Consider the following 24,378-nt stretch of genomic DNA (forward strand, 5'->3'; position numbering starts at 1 on the left):
ATTTAAAGGCCAGCAAAGCACTTTTCACTAAAAGCCCATGCAGCATGGTAGCTTTGTGGCTATATACTTAGCAGTGTAGCACTGAAAATGGAAGAGCAAAAAAGAGTCCATCGCCCAAGAGCTCTCTCTTTTTTCCCTGCTTTGAATTGGAAAACCAGTTGGTTAGGCAGCCGGGTTGATGCTGAAGGATCCTTTTCTAGAGCATAGACTTCAAGGGGCAGGAGGGGAACTAGCATCTCTGCATAAGTGCACTGCAGAGTTCAGGTGCCCTGAATGCTCTTTCTCATAGCTTGGTATGTTTGGGCGGCATGAGTGGAAAGGTAAATGAGTGCTGCTGTAGCCATTTTCTGTTTTAGTTGCTTCACTCTGCATGTTGCCTCCTTTTGAGAGTTAATCAGCACAGAAAAAGATACTCATATATTTGCATCACGTCTCTTTGTTACTTTTTTATGAGATTTTTTAAAACATAAAATTCATGGCTTGTTTTGGTGTGTGTGTGGTCTCAGCTATACAGCTGCAAATAAAACATTTTAAGTGTGTTGTAAAGTGCAATATGCAAATGTGACACTAGATGGCAAAAGTGAGCCAAGGAAAATTCAATATATTTTTCAAAACTTTTTTAAAAAGCATTTTCACAGTGGGTATTTTAAAAAATATATATGTGTGTGTATGTGTATAGATTCCACCTGTATCTTTCTTCTTGTTCTGGGAATTATGTTTTAATTAGATGTATTGGGTGGGAAGAAAGCCAAGCACAGTAAACAAGACTTGCTACAGGAATGGGATATAGGAAAAAGCCTTTGAAACAAAAAATGACACATGATGGTGGCAATCCTATGTCTTCAAAGGTGGGGATGCTCCAGTCATATCTAAAGTGTGTGGGGTTTTGAATGAATGGAATGCTCACTCACCCCACCATTTAACTTTTTTCTCCCTGTTCCCACCCTGACCCCCGCCAGGCTCAGATACCAAAACTGAGTCTGGCTGAGAGGAAAGCATCTTAGGGGGAGGGATTGTGGAAGGAACAGTGGGGAGGGTGAGGGGGTTTAGCATCTTCACCCATCCCTTTGGCTCTTTAAATCGCATCCTGCCCATGCTTTAGATATGTGTGTGTGTGTGTTAAATGACATGGGTTTGTCACCTTGTTTGGGCCTGGGAAGAAAAGCAAAACAACAAGAAAGCTACACTGAAAACCTGAATTATAATGTGGGTCAGCTATTGAGGAAGAGTCTTCATAGATCTTACTGTTGGAGACTAGTAGTTGGCCAGGGGGCACGTGATGCGGTAGCAGTGCTGAAACTCAGGTGTGGACCTGATCCTCCACTTGTATGGGCAAGGTCTGGAAGCCTCATGAAAGCCATTCTGAACTTTCCAAATGAAGAATAGTAACAAAACAAATGTCTTAACAGGAAAATCCGAAACTAGGCAGGGTGAGTACGTGCACACGCAGATACATTAGACAGTATCCACCTTGGTGGAACAGTAGCCTGTGCTCATCATTTATTTTGTAAAAGCAAGGCATTTATTGTCCAAAATCTGCTTTGACACTTCTCAGCCCCCTTCATCCTCAGACCTGTCATCGCCATATATTCTTTCAAGACATTCCATTGTGTCCTTAACCTTCCCCAAAGAAAAATACACATTTCAGTCACTCACCATAGGTCACAGTAGTACAAAAATTACAGGTCAGTGAAGTTCTATTTTGTTCTCTTTCTTTTCTCATGGAATCTTTGATGTGCTGGTAACTGAAATCCAGCAAGATACTCTTCCACATTTTTTAGGTGGTAGATATAGGTGGGTGGAAGAGAGAATCACAGTCAGGTACAGCGTATTCCCTTTTGTAAGCTGTTCAGCAGTGTCCATGCATGGTCAAGCATTAATACTGCCTGCTTCGTAGAGCAACTATTATTGGGGAAGAGCTTGTGTGAGATAGGCAGCATAAAGGTCAGCTTGCCTCTCTCCTTACATCTCCCTTCAGTCTGTAATTACTATCTGCACATATCATAAAACAAACAAGACAATAGCATGGTGTTGACAGGTCAGTATGCAGTTGTAAATATAACACTTTTGTTTACAGAGAATAATTCAGAGGAGTCCTATCTCACATTTTCTAGTAGAGCAGCATTTTGCTAGCATTTCTGCTCTTCCACTGAGCATTTTATGTGGTGTGGTTTTACAATCGTTAGTTCAGACAATGAAAACCACAGTAACTCTCTCTTTTTTGGTAAATTATATTGTAAATTAGATTTCATGCATTTCAACCATCTCTTCACATAATAAATACAATAACACTGATCCTAGATGTTGATGATTCAGCTCCCCACCACCACCACTTTGGGCTTCCTTTAAATGCACACTTACCCCATTGTATAGAACCCAAATCTTAGAACTGGATCAGGCTTAAATAGTTCCCCACTGATTTTGTAATTGGTGAGAAGGAGACTTGGAAATGCTATTTCTTTATTGCTTGAACACCGATTCCATGGGATTGGAATCAGTAATAGCTGTCATAAGGGATGCATCTCTGACGCTAGCTTGGACTAGGCTTTCTATGAGGCACTGTTCCCAAGTTCTGTGATTTCCAAGAAGCATGGCTTCTTCCTTGATCTGTCTTTATAAATGTGCAGGAAATTCAGTATGGCTTGGGGATTGGAGTTAGTTGCATGTTAGCAAGCCTTTTAATGTTCTGCATTGCTACATTCTATCAGAAAATATCAAATTGTCTTTTTCTCTGTAATCTCCCTCATTGGGATCAATTCAGCAAAAAACAGTCTGCATAACTTAACAATCCTTTGGGAAGTCGCTGAAATTACATTTTGTAAACATATAATTCTCCTTTACTCCTTTTAGTAGCTGATGTTCTTGTTTCTGCCTTTGAGCCTCACTCTCGTCTGTTCAACAGTGAGATGAAATAAAGCAAAATACATTTTCAGTTTTCCCCTTTGCTCCTTTTAGCAGAATTCTTTTTCCAAAAAAGAGGGGGAAAGTCTCCATTAAATCTGTTTGAATAATAAATGATTGAATATATACCTCTGGCCCTTTTAACCTCCTGGGAGGACTTCTTTCAGCAGCTCTGCTTCTGCTGTTGTATAAATAATCAAAGCATTATGGAAATGGAAGACCTTTGTGGTATCAAGATCTGCAAATATTTATCTGGGAGTCATATTTCTATTTATCTTTGTGAACGTTTAGCAAAGACCTGAGGAGGTGCTCTTAAAAGGTGAAGCGGAAAATGTTGTAGAGTTGTGCAAATTAGGATGGTTGCTTCAGGCAAGTTCCACAAGCTATCTCTAAGAATTTATGTAGGCATAATGTGATGTTCTTTCTCCTTCTTTTCTTGTTTGGTGGGTGGACTATGATTGCTCCCTTTGTGGATATAACTTCCATGTACACACTTACATATCCACATAGACACGACATCCGCGAAAGAGACTAACAAAATAATCACTGACTGTTACAGTGTTCTCTCTGTGTGTAATAAGCTGAGCTACAAGAGAGAAAGCATAATATTGACGCAGATGGAAGGACTGCCAGCGTATCCCACCCAATTGCTTATTCCCTGCTGCGCCAGAGGGCAGAGCTAGATATAAAGGACTTAAATTATGGGAAGGTTGATTATGGTTGAACATTAGGAAAAAAGGTCTTGATGTAGCTAAACAATGAAACCAACTGAGGAGTGTAGCTCTCCCTCCCTGGAAGTTTTGAAGCTGAACATTCATCTGTTGGAGATGCTTTGACTCTAGATATCAAACCGTGTGTGTGTGTGTGTGTGTGTGTGTGTGTGTGTGTAGTAACTGAGCAATATCGCTCCAGCTCCATGATTAAATAAGTCTAGCCACTTTATTGTGTTTCAGTTGTTTTAGAATCACCAGCTCAGATAGAGTTGATGGAACTGTCTTATACTGCGTCAAACGATTGGTATGTACATATAGTTGTGAATTGGCTGTTTTGAAAGGCAGGAGCTGCCCAACTTCTCAGACAGTGATCTTTCTCAACTCTGATACTATTAACTGGAATTTCCTGGAGGCTGAACATGGAGCCTTGTGTATTCAAAGCATATGCTCAGTCACTAAGCGATAGGCCCTTCCTAGAATGGAGTTCATGCATAGCTACTAGCCATCATTTGTATGTGACATGAAAATATTTGCTTTATTTATCATTGAGTACTGGTCTTTGTAGCCACACTGGCATTTTAAGCCTGCTCAGATTGTATTAGCCACTTTCATAGTTTCTAGTCAAGGTATTCTCTCATAGTGCCGATTCAAGATGAAGGAAAGGGTATATAAAGGGTGTATAAAACTACAATTACTCATTTTATTTTCCCTGGAAAGAGCAGTTCTCCAGAAGAAGAAAAATCCAGAGTTGTCAATTGTGCTTTCCACCAGCCCTAAACCAAATTAAACATAAATTTTGATAGCAGAGCTATTGCATGTTGTCTGGTGATTGACACTTCTAACATCTTTTGAGACAAGGATCATTTAACGTCTGATGATAGGTGTTAGCCATTTTTTCATTGAGACTGATTTTTTACTCAGACTGAATCTATTATTATGCACAGGAAAGAGCTAAAAATGTGGGTGTTCTGGAGACTTAAGACTTATGCATAAGCTAGATATTGCACTGTGTCAACATCCGCTGTGTGAATTCCACATTATTGCCCTGCCAATAATTTTAGCCTGGCATCTAGACTAAATTGCTTCCCTAGGAGAAGAAGGAAATTGGGTCTACATGCTTTCTTAGCCATGGGTCTCCCCTGAGCAGTGAATAACAGCTGTGTCATATTTTGCAAAATTATATAAGCCGGTTTTATGCTGTAATCATCTCTCTATGGGGGAGTGAGCTAAGAGCCCCAAGTTAATTTGAGATACGGCCAGTGATAATGTCCTTCCTGGTGTTCAAAAATAGCTTGAAATTTAGGCAGTTTTTAATACCTCCAGTCAGAAGTATTATTCAGATGTGTAGCAGAAAAAGAAAGCAAGATTATTGCGGTGTGGCTGCAAGGTAGGTTAAGAAGTAGTTAAAAGCTACCCTTCTATAAAAGACTATCTGGGGGTGGTAGAAAGACAAAGAGAGGAACTGAAATAGAATAGCACAGCAAATGGAGAAGGCATGCCTTGAAGAATAAACACCATAGGTTTTAGCGTCCCAAAGGATCTTCAGGATCTTCTGCTCTGACCTTTGAGGACATGGGTCACTACATTTTCTCCAGTTGCTACTTAGTTTTTGAAATTCCACCTCTCTGCATAAAGTGGGGCATTACTTAAAACCTGTCCTGTGAACATTTGTCAAACCATATCTTTTTCTCTAAGAGAGAAGTTCCAGAAAAATGACTCCGATTAAGAAAAGGTCTGGCATATGTGTGTGCTTTTCTTTCTTTCTTTCCATGTTGATGTCAGAGTGAAAGTACTAAAAGCAAAGTTGTCCTGCATCACAGGAACAAGGGGGAAAACCCCTGAATTCTATCAAGTTAGCAGCCTCCTCTTTTATTTCCAAGGGCTTATTTTGTTCAGAAATCAGGGAAGTTGTTGGAAGATGTACTTGTTCCAATCTATGGTCATCTATACTTGTGTTGATCTGGACTTGTGATTATGCAGGGTTCTAAATTGCCTGGGTTTCCCCCATGAATGCAATAGAAGTTTGCTCTTTGAGTTGTGGGGTGCTATAAAGGCAGCAGGTGATATGCTGCAGACATTGGACTTGCCAGCATTCTCATACATATGGTTGCCATCATGCAAATTTACTGAATGCTCAAATAGACTATTGTGTTCTCACTTTGCCTACAAATTGCATGTGCACTGGTAAGCTAGCCCGTCCAAGCTGCAGTCTCAGTTTTCTCCAGGATTCACATTTTTACTTCGCTTGTCATGTGGTGTCTCTCGGGCAGGCATTTTGTGGTACTCAGGCCCAGCTTACTGTTGATGCACTGGCTCACCATCACCTGTGGTTGACTAGAGGACCTCATGGGGTGGCTAGCATCCCTCAAGTCCTACAATGGGTTTCCCTTTTGGCAGGAACTGTTGACCACCCACCATGACTTCCAGGTCCATTCAGATGCTTCTGGCAGCCTGGGATTTGCGGTGTACTTTCAGGGATTGCTGATGCTCCTGGCCATGGCCTGGTCACTGGAAGGAGGAAGGGATCGCATGTGATCTAACCTTCCTAGAATTCTTCCCTATCCTAGTGCGCTGTCCACATCTGGATGAAGGAATCCTGTAACCTTCTTAGAGGTTTCTGGTAGTGCTCTGTTTGATTTTTTACTAAGATGGCTGGCATAGCTAGGGGCTTGGAGCTTATCTAGTATGTTCATTCCTTGAACCCAGCTGAATCTTTTCCTGGAACGTTGGATGAGGTTTTCTTGGAAGCACACTGCAGTGTGTGGTGAGGAGGCAAATGAGAACTCCACACGCCTGTCCCAAGAGCTCTATGGGGATGTATTCCTATCTTCAAATGGGAAAGTGTTTCTTAAATTCTTGTCCTCTGTGCACACTTTGCAGCAGTAAGCTGGTTCACAGACCCTTCTCTGTATGGTTACAGCAACCTGCATCGGAATCTGAAGCAGAATATTTGTGGTTTACTGAAACTGGCTGTACCCTGCGAGTTTGCAGCTTCATTACAGGAGTGGCTGACAGAACAATTGGTTTGCGGGGTCTCCAGTGATTACTTTTGTTCAGTGTTGTCAACTGAAACCAGCTATACAGATGAACCCTCCTAGACTGAAAGCCATGGAGCATGTGAAACTTTTTGAAACAAGCAAATTAATTTGACAAGTCTTTGCCCTGCTATAGGAGCAGGTCAAAGAAGGGGAGAGTGAGCCCTACACACAGTCAGTTCCGCATTACAGGTATATTCACCTTGTGGCAGAAGCACAGGAGAGTGGTAAGAGCCAAACCAGATATGACATTAATTGCATGCAGCTAAAGTGGCTACCTTTAAATGTTTAAATAGTAGTTGTGGGGATCTGATTAGCACTGGGACGCATGGGAAGGGAATTTAATCTTTCCACTACAACACTGAAGCTGCTTTCGACCACAAAGCTTCCATTTGCATCAGTGTTGAGCTTCTATCCTGGGATGTGGGATTTACATTGAGTCCACAGCATGGGAGAAAAAGGTTGAATGTACTTGTATGCTATGGTCTCTAAGTCCATTAATTTCATTTGAGCAAATAACATTTCATCTCCTGGTAAAAACATTGTCCCCCCCCCCCACTTTTCTGAGGCCTTATTCCTTTACCATGGCAGCACTTGTGCTGTGGAACTTTATGACCATAGACAGTAGGCAGGCATCTTCCCTGGACTGTTTGATGTGCCTGCTGAAACCTTTCTGTTTCAACGTGTCTATCCAAACACATGATTTGGTTACACCTGTTTTTAAATTTGCTTTAATTCATGTGTCAACAAATTGGACTTGCGAGTTGCCATGGTGCTCTCCTAGAACATTTCCTGCATGTTGGGGAGGGTGCCAACTTGTTAGCACATGTGTACACTTGTGGGAATGTCCATCACATCACTGGGAAACTGCTAAACCTACCTATAGGTTTAGATTTAGAACTGAAATACGAAGAATTGCTAAGTTAAAGGTAAAGGGACCCCTGACCATTAGCTCCAGTCATGACTGACTCTGGGGTTGCGGAGCTCATCTCACGTTATTAGCCAAGGGAGCCAGCGTACAGCTTCCAGGTCATGTGGCCAGCATGACAAAGCCGCTTCTGGCGAATCAGAGCAGCACACAGAAACGCCGTTTACCTTCCCGCTGTAGCAGTACCTATTTATCTACTTGTACTTTGCTGGGTTACTAACTGGCAGCTGTAAGGACCAGGGTTGGAAGGGTTTTTTTACAGGCTGACATTAGATTTGTAGTATCAGAGAGTATGGCAAGTTGCTCTTTTGGGGGGGGGCTGGGGAAAATAACATAAAAGTTAAGGGTTGCCTATGGGTAAAAAGAGGACAAATTTGAATCATTTTGGTTCCTGTTTATTAACTTTGCTAATGTAGTAGAACAAGGTTGCTCACTGCTGACAGCATATGCTTGCCCTTGGACATGCTGCCTGGTTTTTGCTACTCTCTTATATCTTTCTGCCCCCTAAAAGGAAGGAAAACAGAAATGGGCTGATATTTCCTTAGCAGTACTGCTGTCCTGAACTTTGAGACCATGGATTTTCACTTCTCTAGGCACCTACTTTTCCTTTACTGACAACCTAACAAAATTGTCTGTATGCCTATGTACACAGATATGTTTATGTGTGAACTGGGGCAGGAGGTAGGTCTCTCTCTCTCGTTCGTTTTTTTGTACTGTTTTTGACTTAAGTTTTTTTTTAAAAAATAATAATCAATAGAAGTAACATTTAAATCCCCATCCCTAGTTGGATTCAACCCATTGCCCACTTTGCTCTAAAACAGCCCATATTTGGTTAACTTGAATATGATGCTGGAGGGGACATGTATAGGGGAAATTTGGTGGAAGAGAGGGGCATTTAACCTATCACCTACTGATCCCCTGCAAATGTCTCCAATACTTCCTCATCTGAGTTTCTGTGACTGGCAGGATAAAAATGGCCTGAAAGGGGGAATTAGCAGGTATAAGAAAGCCTGTCCCTCTCACCTGCTGACTGTCCCCATCCCTATATTTGCCTTATAAGGAAAAGATGGCATCTGGAACTAGACAAAACTGGATAACAAAAGGTAAGAATGAATAAATACAAATCTTATTAGGGAAATCCTTAAGTCACCTTAAAAACAACTCATTCATGTGATCTCAAGTTTGGGATTTGATTTCCATATTGCTTTTGGACATTGCAATGCTATCATTAGGTGGTTTTGACCACATTTTTGTGTGGTGAAATAGTTGTTTGAATTCACTCTGGCATGGCAAGAACTAGCATTTACTTTCAAAGACTAGCACAGCAATCTTACACATGTCTGCTCAGAAGTATGTCCTACTGTAAGTTTCAAGCTAGAGTTTGTCTTTCCAGTTCCATTTTCCCCAGGATGGCTACCTTAAGATAGTCTCCTATTGATTTCTGAATATTGCCATTTCTGATGTCAGATTTGTGCACATTTATTCTTTCGCAAGAAGACATTCTGTGTAGAATGTGGGATGGAATTGCTGGCCAGATCACATTGGGAGATGAGCAGGTGATAGACAATTGGCTTTGTGGCCAGCATTATTAGTGTAATGGTGTTGCTAGAGTAGAGGTGGGAATAGAGTTGTCATTGGAATTTGTGTCAGGGTCTGATTTCTGTGTTTGTGTCTCTATTGCCTGTCCGTGAGAGGGAAGGGTTATAGCCCAGATGGGCTGTAGATCCTTGATGATGTGTTGAGGGGTAGCTTTAGCTGGAAATTGTATAGATGGCAATGAGTGGTGTTCTGTCCCTTCTAGGTCTGTCCTGTATTATATTATTCCTGGGTATGCACCAGGCCTTGTGTAAGGGCTGGTGTGTGGCTTCCCACGACCAAAGACCACCAAGGCTCCGTGATGGCTTTTCAGCTTTTAATGCTATTTACACATGTACAGTTCAGAATTCAGAAAGACATGACCGCCTATTCCGAGTCAGAATCTGGAACTGGCGCACGTCTCAATCTACGCCAGCAAAACAACCTCGTCCCGCCTTGTTTCCTTCTTTGCTCCTGACGCTTTCCCCGTCTCAGGGGAGGGAGTGGGGCCAGACCCCTCCCCTGAACTGCTAAACAGCCTCCACGATTCCCCAACTTCTGATACCTCCCCTGCTGTAGTACCTTCGGACACCTCCTCTCCCGCACGCACATCGGTAGCATCCCTAGACCCCTCCGCCTTGCTCAGAGCCCTTGCACCACCTTCCGGCTCGTGCTCCAGCCAGCCCTCCTCTTGCTTGGCTGGTCCCTTTAGTTCCTGTCCCTGGGTGAACTCACTCCCCACCCAGGGTCCCCTGACACCTTGGTAGTTTGCTTTTTCACTTCACTGGGTGGGTATTGTAGTCTAAGAAAAACCTGGTGTGAATTGTTCAGCTGTGAGCCTATATTTCTGACATCATAGAATCATAGAGTTGGAATGGACCACAAGGATAATCTAGTCCAACTTTTCCCCAATGTGGGATTTGAACCCATGACTCTGAGATTAAGAGTCTAATGCTCTACTGACTGCACTAACCAGAGGCTCTGATCCAGACTTTGTTCTGGCGCCACTTAGGGATGCTCCTGACAATGGAATGTGTGTGTGGGGGATTTGCTGATTCTCCCTCTTCCTGCTGCAGTTTCTGTTCCACTGGTCCTTCTACAACAGTGGCATAGGGAAGTCCACAGGGGAAGGAGGGACCCTTTCCCCCCTCTGCCAGCACAATCTGGCCAACAGACCAGAAGCCTTCCATGAACAGAAGGAGCATTTCTATTTGCAGAGGCTTACTTTGGATCCAACTCACTGTGTGCTAGCTGCCTATGAGCCATCCTTCTAGCAATGCAAAGCTAGGCGAGGGGAGTGTGTTAGATTTTAGGTCTCTGAAGAGACATTGCAGCATGGGGATAAAGGCATCATTGAACCAAACTACACATTACATTAACCACATCTGTGTTTTAAATAGTAACTGCAGGGATCCCTCACCTGGATCTAAGGAGATGGCATGTGCGGTAGAGAAAGTAACTGCCCCCCCCCCAAAAATGCCTCAGTCTTAACAAGCCATGTTTTGTTTTGTTTTGTTTTTTTATCTTGGGAGGAAAGCTGGTATTGATGCAATAAAAACAACCAACATCCCAAAATCTATACAGTGCTAGTGCAGAGTCACAGTCAAAACATTACCTTTGGCCTTTTGCTTTCGCCTCTCCTCCTTCCCCCCTTCTGTGCCACCAATTTTTGCTCTCCCTGAAGCCTGGCACCAATACAATTCTCAATGCCAGTGTGCAGGTCTATTTCCCTGTTAACAGGCTTTCCCCATCCAGTTCTCTAAACATGTTTGTTCAAATGATATTTGCTCTATGAGTTCTTGATGGGTCTTTTGTTGTTGCATTGTTTTTCTTCTTGATGTTGGCAGCCACCTCAGTTGGATAGCTGAAGCAATTCAATATTGTTATTTTTTTAAGTGAAAAATAAATAAATAAACCTCTTAATTCTCTGCATATTTTACTACCATTCTTTGACACCCAGTGATATTTGAAATTGAAACATCAGCTTGTTTTTTGTTTTTGTTTTGCTTTTTAAAAAAGAAAAATCCAATGAAGTCAATTCAACAACTGCTTTGATGTATTTCATAATATTCAACTTAAATGTAACTTCTGGCACTTCAAGCCGATTGCCCTGTCCTCCAGAGCAACTGAACCATTTTTCTCTATTTCCTATAATGACAGCCTTTTACTTTTTAGAAAATTGTTACCATATTGTCCCTTAATTTGTTTTCTAGCAATAAGAATACCTTGTTCCTTCAACTTTCTCTCACTGTCATGCTTCCTGTACTGTATTCACCATTGCAATTGCACTGTGTTCGTTTCCTGTTGTTCTGAAAATATAGCGCCCAATAGAATCTGAAATTCCACAGTGTTCTAATGAGGTTGAAACAAAATATTACCTGCCTTCAGATTGTTGAGCTTTAATCTGTATAGTCTCTAATGTTTTTCTGTGCAAAGAATTCCTTTATTTGATACTTTGTTTTACTGCCTCTAGACCATTTCTTCTTTGAGAAATATGAATATACAGTACTGTGCTGCAAGGAGTTTGCTATATGTATCTTTCAGTTGTGCCCTCTGTAGTTTTGTACTTTCCACTTCCTACGCCCAAATAATTTATATCAGTGTTGATCAGTAGCAGACACAGAGTAGATCCCTCCAGAAATCTGCTTCATGATATGTCATATTTTTTCCATTTTGTTAACAAATGGAATCTGTGACAAAACATTGCAGTGTGGAGTGCTCCTTTTCATGATGCCAGCCAGCCATGTCTTCATCCAAGATATTCCATAATTTCCACTTCACTTTCCCCAGTTCTCTTTTCCTCCCACCATCGGTCAAATACTCCATGGCAACTGAACATGCTCAGTCCCTTTAGTTTTTTTAATGGTTTTTTTTGTATCATTCTTCCAAACTCAGTGTTTCCTGCAGCCCTCTGATGCCTCCATCTGGTGTATAGCTGGTGTCATTTTAGCTACCGTACATAAGAGCACACACTTGGAGAATGAGTGTGTCATGAATATTAAGGATAGTTGCTCTCAGTGAGACCCCTTTTATTCTACTGTTTGAGTTGGTTGGCATCTGTCTGTCTCGGGAGATGATGGAGAAGTGCGCCTTTGGGGGATGAGGTCAAGCTGTTGGAAGGTCACAGCGCCTGCTGTGGCTGTAGAGACTGATACAGGAGAGACATGCAGCAGGAGGGGATTTGGGTTGGGGGGGAGTGTGAATCAGTTTGCAAAAACAAATATGATAGCTGTGCTAATGCATGCTTAGGGTATCCATCAGCACAACATTTCATGTTTATGCATTTGCAGCAAGGTCAGGTGTAAAGAATAGTTCAGAGTCCTGCCTTGTCCAATCTGGAGTTTCGCTGGTGAGATAGGACCAAAGGTTTGGCCTAATGTGGAAGACCTGCAGTTACAATGCAGTTTGGATTATGAGAAGAATTGCTATAAGCCAAATGCAGCTGTGTACCATGTGCTTCTAAAGGGTCCTGAAAATCCTTTCATGGCTATGTTTTGTGAGTAAAATGTTGTACAGTTATACCTTGGTTTTCAAACAGCTTAGTTCTCAAATGTTTTGGCTCCAGAACGCTGCAAACTCAAAAGTGAGTGTTCCAGTCTGCAAACTATTTTTGGAAGGTGAACGTCCGATGGGACTTCTGCAGCTTGTGATTGGCTGCAGGAGCTTCCTGCAGCCAATCAGAAGCTGCGCTTTGGTTTTTGAAAGTTTTGGAAGTCAAATGGATTTCCAGAATGGATTCCGTTTGACTTCCAAGGTACGACTGTAGTGATTTTATAAACAATCCAGAGGCATTAAGATGTTGTGCCAGGGACCTTTAAAGGCTCCAACTCCTTCAATGCCTTAAAAAACAAACAAACTCAGAAGCTTAAACAGAACAAAGTTGCTGAAGTTCCCATAGATCCCAGCATTGGGAGTTTAGCATAGGATTTGGAACTTTTTGGCCTCCCTTACCGCATGGAAGAGCCTAATGTGCATGGTTTCCCCCTTTCGAGCTCCCTTCCACCCAATGTTTGAAGGTCTGGCAGAGGAGTTGATCAGGACAGTCACACTATGGATGGCGCCAGCATGCATTCCAACCCCCCAGCAAGTAATTTGACTGCTGTATTTAGGAGAAGGAAGAGCAGAGTACAAACTCCTCAGCTTCTCTTATGAGAGTTTCCCAAGAAACATTTTCCAGAGTCAAGATATATATCTGCTTTATCCTTGTTATCTATTAAATGTATTATCCTATCAAAGAAAGAGAGTAGTTTGTTCTTTGTTCTGAACAAATCTATGCTGTCTTCGGGTGATCATTCCAGTTTCCTCTAAATGCTTGCAGATTGATCACATTGTAATTGTTCTAATAGCATCTACATTATGTAAGTCACTGTTGTTGTTGTTGTTGTTGTTGTTGTTGTTGTTGTTGTTGTTGTTGTTGTTGTTGTTGTTTTAAAAATCCCTGGGTCCTTCCTCTTTTCCCATTTGGCAAGGCACTGTATGTTTAGCATTCTCCAAAGTCCTGCAGGACCTTAACTGTTCTCCACTGAGTTCACAAAGAAAATTATGAGCAGCTTTCTGATCTCCGGAACTACTGTAGTTCTCTCAGCACTCTGGAGGGCATTTCATCAGGCCCTGCCAACTTAGAGGTAGGGATTTCCTTACACGAAGCAGTTTGTGGTTTCCTCATGCTAAATGATTCTGTGTAATAAGTGGTTCTAAGGCAAAAATAAAATAAAATTCTAATTTACATCTTGGTTTTTGTCTTGCAGGCGTTCCCGTGTATTTCAACAGGAATTTATGGTATGTAAAACCCATTATAAAGTTTCTATTCAAGCTATATTTCTTCATGACAAATAGTCGACTTTGGTTTTAACAAGGGTGTTTTGTTTTGTTTTTGGCTTTGGTGGAGCGTGTTCTAGTAGATGTTCCATGGGTTTTACATATTCAGTATTATTAACAATTTGTTCTACAATGCCTGGTGGGCTGTGTTGTGCTATCAAATTACAGGCTATGGCCCAAGGACCTGACAGAGAATTGATCTGGGTTTGCAAGCAGCTATGCAGCTTAATATTACATGAATAAGAGAGTTTGATTGGCTTCCCTAGAAATGTCATTCCCATGGTGGGTGCAGGGCTGAAGATAACAGATGCTGCAGGGTTCTGTGTAAATGATGTATTGGAAGTAGTACTATAGTATTGTGAGAATAGAGCCGTGTGGTACTCTGGGCCATGACTCATATTTTGCATACAGATAGCCCCAGGTTCAATTCCTTGTCTCTCCACCTAATAGGATACCAGACAGCAGGGCTAGGGAAAACATCTGCTTGAGACCTTGGAGAGCCACTGCCAGTCAGAGTAGACAGTTGAGGCATCATGTGTTCATATTGGGCCGATTATTGCCTCTCAGCCTAACCTACCTCACACGGTTGTTGTGGAGATTAAATGAGAAAGGTGAGAACCGTTTTCACCACCTTGAGCTCCGCGGAGAAATGCAGCAAACAAACAAACAAATGTTTTCTCAGGATGTAGACAAGATGGAGACAGTAGCCAGGTTTCTGCAACACACAATGAAAATTTGTGAATGCTATACAACACTAACCTAAGTGCTAAATGCAGGGTTTATGGTAGGGTGTTTTTTGTTTTTTGGTGAGCGGTTTTGTTTGTATTGAACCCTACTGGAATCTGGTACGTATGCCAATAAAAGTTTGAGAATCTATGATAATCTAAACAAATAAATATTGGAATTCTTATATCATAGACTGGAAGAAATTGTTATGTTTCCACAAGGTGGGTTCTGGGTGCTTTGGAAAAGTGAATATTGACCAGTCAGAACTGGCAAGGGCTAAAAGCTTGTGTCAGGTATACGCAGTGCTTTTTTTCTGGGGGGCACACAGGAGTATGCATACCCCTAAACATTTTGTAAATCTGTTTGGCCTCATTGAGGGGCAGTATTTAAATATGAGCAGGAAAATGAGAGTACCCCTAAACATCTTTTTAGGGGAAAAAAGCACTGGATATTCATGTGATAAACAATGAAGTCAAAATGTTGTAGCTGGTATCAATTTCCACAGACACATACTGTCTTATATTTAGAGGGAGTTTTGATGGTGAGCTACACATGAATTCAAGCATTTCTCAGTTAAATTAATCAAATATTTTCTCATCTAGTATCAAACCTGGGTTGCTTTCTCCTCTTTTTGCTTCTGATCATATCTGTATTGCCTGAATACGCCTGCAGTTTGCAGACATAACTGATTTTTTATCTTCCAATCTAGATCCTGATAAGATTATTTATAATTGGAGGTGGCTAATGATATAAAACACAGCGGTGTTTTATATCATGATGCATATTTTTGTCATTATCATAGGAAAGCAGGACAGCCATGATTCATGGATTCTGTTGTGAAGTGAAATGCAAAGAAAATTACAGGTCATTTTTTGTGACAGCCAAATTTAACAGAAAATAAAATGTGTCAGAGATGAAGTAAATTTTCTGGTTGACCATAGATGTGGCTTAATGCTATTCTAGGCCACATCAACAGAAGTCTAGTGTCCTGATCAAGAGAAGTAATAGTACAGTATTGCTTTATTCTGCCTTGGTAAGACCTCAACTGGAGTATGGTTTCCAGTTCTGGGCTGGCATCACAGATTAAGAAGGCTATTGACAAGCTAGAATATGTGCAGAGGAGAGTGACCAAGTTAATCAAGGGTAGGACCCAAACCAATGGATTCAAGTTATAAGAAAGGAGATTCCAACTAAACATCAGGGAGAACTTTCTGACAGTAATAGCTAATCAACAGCAGAACAGGCTCCCTCAGAAAGTAGTGGACTCTCCTTCCTTGGAGGTTTTTAAGCAGAGGTTGGATATGTCATGGATGCCTTACCTGAGATTCTTGTATTGTAGGGTTAGATGACCCTTGGAGTCCCTTCCATCTCAAAAATTCTACCATTCTATACAGATTCAGATCTGAGTGCCTTTTTCATAGCCTGTCCACCTGTAACAGGCACTATCCGGCAATTTGCCTTAGAATAGCTAGGAATTATCTGAGATCATCTGCAGAGAAATGGAGTCACTGTAAGGGCTTAGAAGATGTATGTGCATATCTCCATCTTTCCTCCTGTCCCCCACCGGTCCCCAGCTCCAAAGCATCTCTTTCCTTTTCCTTGTCATGAAGTGATTGTGTTGTAACACAAAGCACAAGGAAGAAGAGTAAGGATTGTCCCCTCTAGCCTTGTTCCTGGCCTCCATGTGTTTACTAGACCTTGTGAACTAACTGTAGTGTATTCACACTGTACACACATAGGTTGTGTTCACACATCATGGTAAACCAAACTATGCCTCATCAGGACTACATGGATAGTAGTCTTTGTTCTTCCCTGGTCCTTTTAGCTCAGTACAGTATGACAGCTAAGGCAAGGTTTGGCTTAGGGTGTCATCCAAATCTGGGATTGTGGTTAAACTGCCTCCCCCTTATCTATTGTCTGTAGCCAAGAACAAACTTGCACATTCGGAACATGTGTACAGATAGAGGCAACATGCACACAGTTTGTGCAGTCACATGGTTTGTTCATAAGGTCATGATGGATGCCATTTTGCATAAAGAACAGCATGGTGTCCATATGAAAAACCAGTTCAAAGAGATTGTATGGAATAGTCATTACAAAATGATTAAAATATTGACTTTTTTTTTGAAGTTCTTAGTAAATAGAGCAGCTGCTGCTTGGAGTCCATTAGGATATTCAAAGTATTCCAGCAGTCTAATTAGCTACTCTGTCTAAGAATTTGTCGTATACATTATTTAACAGAGATCTTATTTTAAATGGCATGCTACCCATGTTCAAACTGTTCCTTCAGTCCATTTCTCTCTGGAATACATTCTACATGCTTAGAAATTATTACCAGGGTGTCCATTGATTAACACTCAGCCATCTAAAATTAGCATTAATAGGATATATTTAGCAGATATACTGACTCCAGAAGGAGGATTAAAGGTATTAGGCTCAGGGCCTTGATGGGCACTGCCCTCTTGTTCTTGCTGTCTTGTATTATGAAATGTACATGTGCTGTAAATTCGCGTTGTCCACTTGACAAATAGATCCATTGTTTCACCGTAATTTGAGACTAAATATCAAAATCCACAGTACTACATTCTATCTTTTCTACTTTGTGTACCTTTTCTTGTTAATGCTGCACCAATATTTTTTAATATATCCCCCCCCCCCCCCGGGAGGTGGAAATATTTATGAAGAAACATTACTTTCTGCATGTACAGTTTTGTTTTGTTTTTGACTTTTTAAAGTATAGGAAGGAATTAAATGCCGTGCTAAGGCATTCATTCTATCAGGATAACCATTTCAGTTTGCCAGATGGATGACTCCGAGCTTCTGCTTAAGCATGCTGTTCTGGGGGTTCTGCCCACCCACCCATGAGCCAATTTTGGGGGTGTGGGAGAGGAGGGGAAGAAAGCTGCATTGTGCAAGCATAAGTCATTGCACAGGCTTCTTCATCAACCAATCAGGGATCACATAGTGACCATTATAGTGCCACATAGCCAATCAGATGTTGCTGTGTGAGGATGTTGCTGAGACCAGTGACACCTCTTGTTAACCTCTTTAAGCCATTTAGGCCTCACATGACAGTGCATATCTTGTACTCTTGGATCCAGTATCAATTCAGCAGGGAGGACTAGTCACCATCCGTCCAAACCTCGCCAGGCTATGATCCATCCATGACAACAGGGTTAGTCGACCCTGCCTCCACTACTTGACCACTACCAATGTACTCTGTAGCAAATACCATGTTGAGTATGCACTGGGCCCACAATGTACAGTCTCATGGTTGTCAATGTGGCCATGATGTCTTGAGACAAACCACATAAGGAGGCCTTGGTGTGGTGGTTGAAGTTGTTTGGGGGCACTCCTATACCACTGCCAAAACTACCTCTACCAGTTCAGGCAGGGAGGTTGTTGGGCAGTGGGGCCAATGTTACGTCCCTCTGGTCCAACTCTAACTCTTGGCTCCAATGAAGGATTGCTGCAGCACTTTTTATGTTAATATACAAAGACAGACAAAATAAGGCATCTTTATTTTCCTTCTCTTCCTGTTCTAAAACTGGAAGAACCAGTGTGTCATCACGCTCAGTTATTTTGCTATCAGTATGCTAGATAGGAAAGCTGCTATATCACTGGATGAGTGCAACCAAAGAATGAGACTCCACATGGCTCTCTCTAATGAATGGCTGATACTGTTCCCTAGCCAGGAACCAGATTGAGATGGTGCACTGTAGCTGCTTCTTCAACCTCCACGTCCATGGGTTTTGCTTGCGCTAATGACAGGGCATTTCAACCCTGGAAGTGGATTCTGACTTTATCTCTTCAGCACCTGTTTAATGTACTGTCTGCTATTGACTACTGTGAACCTTTCCCCCTTTCTTTTGTCCGGAGATGTGACATCCAAGAAAGCTAATGTATCAGCAGCAAATGAAATTCAGTGACAAGAATGAAATGTGGCTTTTGCCACTCTTGAGTGAATAAATTTTGAAAGCCGGTATAGTCAATGGATAAACAATGCACGGAGGGTCTGGATACCTTTCACACCATCTCACAGCATGGGAATCAATAGCCCCACAGGTTTGTGATGAGGGAGGAAGCAACCAAAATGGTAAAATATCTTACTGGCCAAAAGGGTTTGATACAATGTGGGACTGGAAGATGGGGCTTTTCTTAAAAAAAGAAAAGAAATTAAATGGATCTGAAGAAAATGCTTTTAAGATTATTTTTGGTGCAAAAACTCCCACAAATGTGCATTTTCTTGTTAAGTGGGGTGCTTTTGTTTCCTCTTCATTTAACTCCCCACAAATTTGTATACTACTCTTTTCTATGTGCTTTCATTTTAGATTGTCCACAAATGAATTTCAGGATGTTCACTCTTCATTGTATTAATGAAGAAGGAAAGTCATATGAGGAAGGCTAGGAATAATGGGAGAGGTCAAGAGCAGATACAGAGGGAGGGGCATACCTGGAAGAAAGGTTTCAGAAAATAGCATATGATCCAGTCTTCCCAGGGTGGTAGTTTCAATGGGAATATGCTTCAGGCATGAGGTTTACTGTGCATTGACCTGCAGTACATCTGGGGGTGCTCTCATTTGAGTAAAGGCTGACAAGCTCCAGACTGAACAACCATTTTCACTTCTGTGGATGTTCACTTTCTGCAGATTTAATGTCTTCTTTCTTCTTTGGCGATCACTCATAGCCAAGTAAAATTGTCTTCCATAAAGGGGTCCGGAAGTGACTGTGGAGGCCAATTCTGGATCCACACATCCTTCCGCAGTGGGGACATAGGTTCCCAAGCAGGAGTTGATCATGGTGAGGGTTTGCCAAGCATTTCTTCCCCTTTCATCCTGAGTTCGAGTGTCTTCAAAGCCCATGACACCTTTGGTAAAGGCTGTTCTCCAATTGGAGCGCTCGCAGGCCAGTGTTTCCCAGTTGTCAGACAAGACAACTGGGGCAAGACTGGGTTGGTGCCTTCAGAATTTTGTTCTGTTTTAAGCTGGAATTTAAGTGCATTTTTACCAGCTGGATAGCAAAACAACAACAGCCTTTATTTGTATACCTGCTTGCAAGATGGGCAATATATGTCAACTATCCACTGGAGTTGTTAAGAGAAGAAAGAGAGAAGAGGTCACCTTAGTCACTTTTTCTGCTTCTTTGAAATACACTGAGGACTGGGGTTTGGCTCAATGAAAGCAAATGCAGTTTATTTCTAAGCTGTCACTGTTGTGGAATGGCACTGGTTTGAGGGGCACTCTGCAAGCAGACTAACTGTAATTGGCAATCCATTTCTTCATTTCCTTTGTACAACCAAGCCTGACAAATTAATCGCAATCAAATGCTGGCTGCAGTAAGGGGCAACCTATGCAGCATGGAAGAAAAATGAGGTCTCTGGCTGGCCTGACAGCCTAATCTTTCAATTCACCCCATTATAGTGAACAAGGGGACTTTGGTGTGCCTGTCACCAGTACCACCCATAAAGAAACTGTCCACTTCCAAACCTGAGGTTTAGCTGAGTTGATAAAGGGTATTGAATGCTAGTTCACTACCTCGTTAATCAGCCTGTGGACTGAGGATCCAATGTATTAGGATCCTGATGAGGAAGCAGCACTGTGAACTGGCTTTACAAGATCGAGGAAGATAGTATCAACTAAATGAAACAATGAAGACCGATTTCACACTGGATTTCATGTGAATTGGAAAGCGTTATTGGTTTTGGAGAGGGCCAGAAATGTTATTAACTGTAGTAGTTAACAAAGGTTTTAGTTAAGGCAATTGTTTATCAAACTCGTCTTTTGATCGGAATTGTTAATCATGGAATAAATAGTTCACTTCTTTTGAACAATATGTTTTAAACACTAGGTAAATGTTCCAAATGGAAAGTAAGGAAAGTATGCTGTTTATTCAGTATTTATTTTCCACTCTAGGCAAAGGGCTCAGGGAGTGATGCACAATCTCTTTCTCTCTCATTTATCCTCACCTGCTGAGGAAAGAGAGTGGAGAGATAGTAACTTACTTTGGCTCCCTGGCTGATATCTGTTGTATATATTGTATCTGTACTGTTGTATATATTGTATCTGTACTGGAATATAAAGTGTACAAAGAGGAGCAGCCCTAAATTAGAAATAATTCAAATTGTTCAAAGCAGCAAGTAATACTCTTAGGACACAGGATATTGTAATGTTATTTCACATCAGACTTCACTGAATATGAAAAACTAGCTAAGCCAGTGCCATAGAAAGAAGGGTGGTTTTTTGGGGTTGTTTTTTTTTTTAAAAAAAATCATAGCCTTCTCCTTGATTTCTTTATGCAGCATTCAAGCATCCCCTTGCAGTCACAGGAGGGCTATACCACATGCTTCTTCTGAAAATTTGAGTAAACTTTGGCCATGTTCAGGGCAAATTTCTATTGATCAAATGTGACAATTGGATCACATTGTAAGATAAAGGAAAAGGAGCCCTGGATGTTTAAGTCCAGTCAAAGGCGGCTATGGGGTGCGGCACTCATCTCGCTTTCAGGCCAAGGGAGCCGGCTTTCTGAGTCATGTGACCAGCATGACTAAACCGCTTCTGGCGCAGTGGAACACCGTGACAGAAACCAGAGTGCATGGAAATGCCGTTTACCTTCCCATTGCAGTGGTATCTATTTATCTACTTACACTGGTGTGTTTTTGAACTGCTAGGTTGGCAGGAGCTGGGGCAGAGCAACAGGAGCTCACCCCGTCATGCAGATTCAAACCACCAACCTTCCGATCAGCAAGCCCAAAAGGCTCAGTGGTTTAGACCACAGTGCCAACCCCTCCCTTACCATTACCCTATCACATTGGTAGGCCCTCCGGGACCTTATAGAGTTTTACTCCTTGGACCCCTGAGGTCACTGGTAGGATGATTAGAATGTGAATTGGTTTCTCCAGCATTACCATAGTTACATACACCTGTGCTACATGCTGGTTCTTTTGTTAACCACAAAGCAACAGGAATCTAGGATTATGAAATGGGATTATTTACTCCAGTCTGGAAATATAGCCCATGTTATTGAGTCCTCACTCTTCTAATTTTTCATTTTCCACCCATAACACCCACTCAAAGCCCTGTAATCCATGTTATTAGTAACAAGTATACCATCATTAACAAAACAATGGGATAAGAATCTGTTGTAAACTGAGATTTTGTATTTAGGATCATGCCAAAATAGTATTGAGGAATTACTTGGCAAGAAACATTTAGAACATGTAAAATATTTCGAGAGACTAACAGCATAATCCTATGAAAGCCTATTCAAAAATAAGTATGACTGAATTCTGTGAATTTCTTCCCATTTAAGCATGTACAGTATAGGACTGTGCCTGCAAATACTACCAATAAAAATAAAAGAATTAAGTCAGACACTTGTAGGGTCAGGAGGCCAGTTCTTTCAACCTCTCAGGCTGGCAGTATTGAATTGCTGCATCAGATTAATTGAAACAACACCTTGCATGTTCATTTAGTCAGCATAACGTTATTCGCTTAGCAGGGTGAGCAGAAGGCATTTAGCGTCACCCTCCCCTCTCTGAATCGTCTTCATTCTAGCTGGCCACCATAAGAAAATTATGTAACACTGAACAAGTTGTTTGTTTTCTTTTTCCCTCCTCACCACTTTTTCCTTCTGTGCTGTGCCTGTTAAACTGTAATCCTGTTTTTGTTTTAATCTCTGTACAATGCTTAGCAAAATGCAGACACTTTGTAGATCATTGTCACTATTAATGTCAATAGTAAATAAATAACTCCTGCTAACCAAAGACAGATAAAACAATATTGTCCCCTAGTTGTTGTTGTTTTAATGAACAAAAATGATCTCAGACCTATTTTGGGGGATTAAACTGCTGTAGAAAGATGGAGCTATAGACAGATTGTTAGATTGATGAAGACTGACAGTTTGGTTTAACATTATAACGAGGAGAAAATTAACAGTTTATCCCTATTATAATGAAAGCAGCCTAAAAATTAATGATCCTGGCTTGGATCCTGAGAGCTTAGAAATAGTACTGTGTTCCCAATGGTGGAAGGTGGAAGGAATTTATTTTCATCATTCTCGCTGCCCCCTGTATCCCCACCCCAATATGCTCCAAAGGGTTGAGAGACACACTCACAAACCCCCATACACCAAACAGCATTTTAAGTGGCATTCAGTGGCTTTGAGAGGAAGAGGGGATCAGTGAAAAATTACCTTTCCCTCTTCCACTGTCACAATCTTCTCCTGGATCAAAAGCCACTTCACAAATGGGGAAAAAAATCAGGATCCAAATCATAGCCTCTTGAGAAGCAAACAGAGAAAATACAAATCCTGTACAGAACATAGGAGCAGCTATGTCTGGACTTGGAAGAAACACATTTGCAGTTTGGTCATAGGAATTTGAAGTTAGGAAGGAGAGACTTGCTCTCTCCAAAACGGCTATGTGCCACTTGGACCTCTATAATAATTGTTGTTTTACTATCCTTTTAAACATGAGGAAATCCACTGCCTCAGACTGGCATAAACTGCTTTATTTTACGTAGATGTTCAATATTTTTGTGTCTGAAAGGATGGGAGGATCACAAACAATCCCAGGTTGTTTAGCTGATGAATTCATGTTGTATCAGGTTTCTGTACATCTGAAAACACATTTTAGTTAAGGCTGTAATTAAATGGGCTGCTTATTGACCAGGGTTTTTTTCCGGATCCCAGCTAATCTCACTGCTATAAAATTGGATTACTTGTGTGTTAAACCTGTATAGCAATGATCTGAATTTAGTTCAGAAAATGCACGGATTTCTGTTTAGGAGTAAATTTTAGTATCCTTATCCAGTGGTAGTGGCAGTGCATTAGGTTAAGTTAGCTGCAGCTGAAATATATTTTATCTATCTTTTCCTATTCCTTTAAGTTATGTTTGTACCTGCATGTTTTCATCTTCATGGTAAATAGCAACTTCAGGGAGCTGTTTAGATTGGAAAAGGAGAACAAAGGACTGATCCTTCCTCCTCCAGAGAAGTGGCCATGCCCCAGTTTAACAACTGTTTTTTAAACTTTATGAAACCTACAGTCTCAAAGATACACTATTTAGTCAAATATATATTGTGTTGATCCCAGTTCAAACCTCCAGCTACATTATAAAGCCCAAACTCCTTTCAAATTTCTGGATTAGATTGGATTGACCACACATGTGTTGTGTAGAGCTTATATTAAGCATCAAAATTGTTATCAGTGTCAGACCTGCTAAGAGTACATATCAGTGCAAATTGGATCTATCAGAGTAATTGGCCAATATAAGGCATAAGCTTAGAATATGAGTCATAATAGCTTTTCATTTGATACACTTTAATAGCCTCAAAACATTAATCATTTTCTTATGTCTTTTAATTACCATAAAGTAGTTATGCTTAACGTCTGTAATAGGTTTTATAAATTATACCGCTGTGCTTTTTAAACCATGCTTTTTATGGACAGTTGTAAATATAATATAAGAGCCCATTATGGGTCCCCAGCCACTTTAACCTGCTGCCATTATCAGGACAAGTAAAGCACAACAAGGTTTTTTTTCTGACCATATTTTTAATGGATCAGCTATTCCCCCTTATTGGCAGTTAGCAAAGCAGCAGGTTGGTTACTAAATCTTAAACTTTCTCAATTAAAGAAATACTATTTTCTGTCCAGTTTAGAGAAATGCATTATGGTTCCGCGA

General features: G+C 41.2%; 1 protein-coding gene across 2 annotated transcripts in view; it reads left to right on the top strand.

Moving 5' to 3' along the window:
• MACROD2 (mono-ADP ribosylhydrolase 2) overlaps positions 1–24,378 on the top strand; it is a 900,701-nt gene that overhangs the window by 524,731 nt on the left and 351,592 nt on the right. For both annotated transcript variants that reach the window (XM_035110055.3, XM_035110056.3), the window contains exon 7: positions 13,901–13,931. In XM_035110055.3, coding sequence (XP_034965946.3) covers positions 13,901–13,931 — 31 coding nt within the window. The remainder of the gene's footprint in view (positions 1–13,900; positions 13,932–24,378) is intronic.

Source organism: Zootoca vivipara, chromosome 3 (genome assembly GCF_965207765.1).
Source record: "Zootoca vivipara chromosome 3, rZooViv2.hap1.1, whole genome shotgun sequence".
NCBI classification, from domain to species: domain Eukaryota; kingdom Metazoa; phylum Chordata; class Lepidosauria; order Squamata; family Lacertidae; genus Zootoca; species Zootoca vivipara.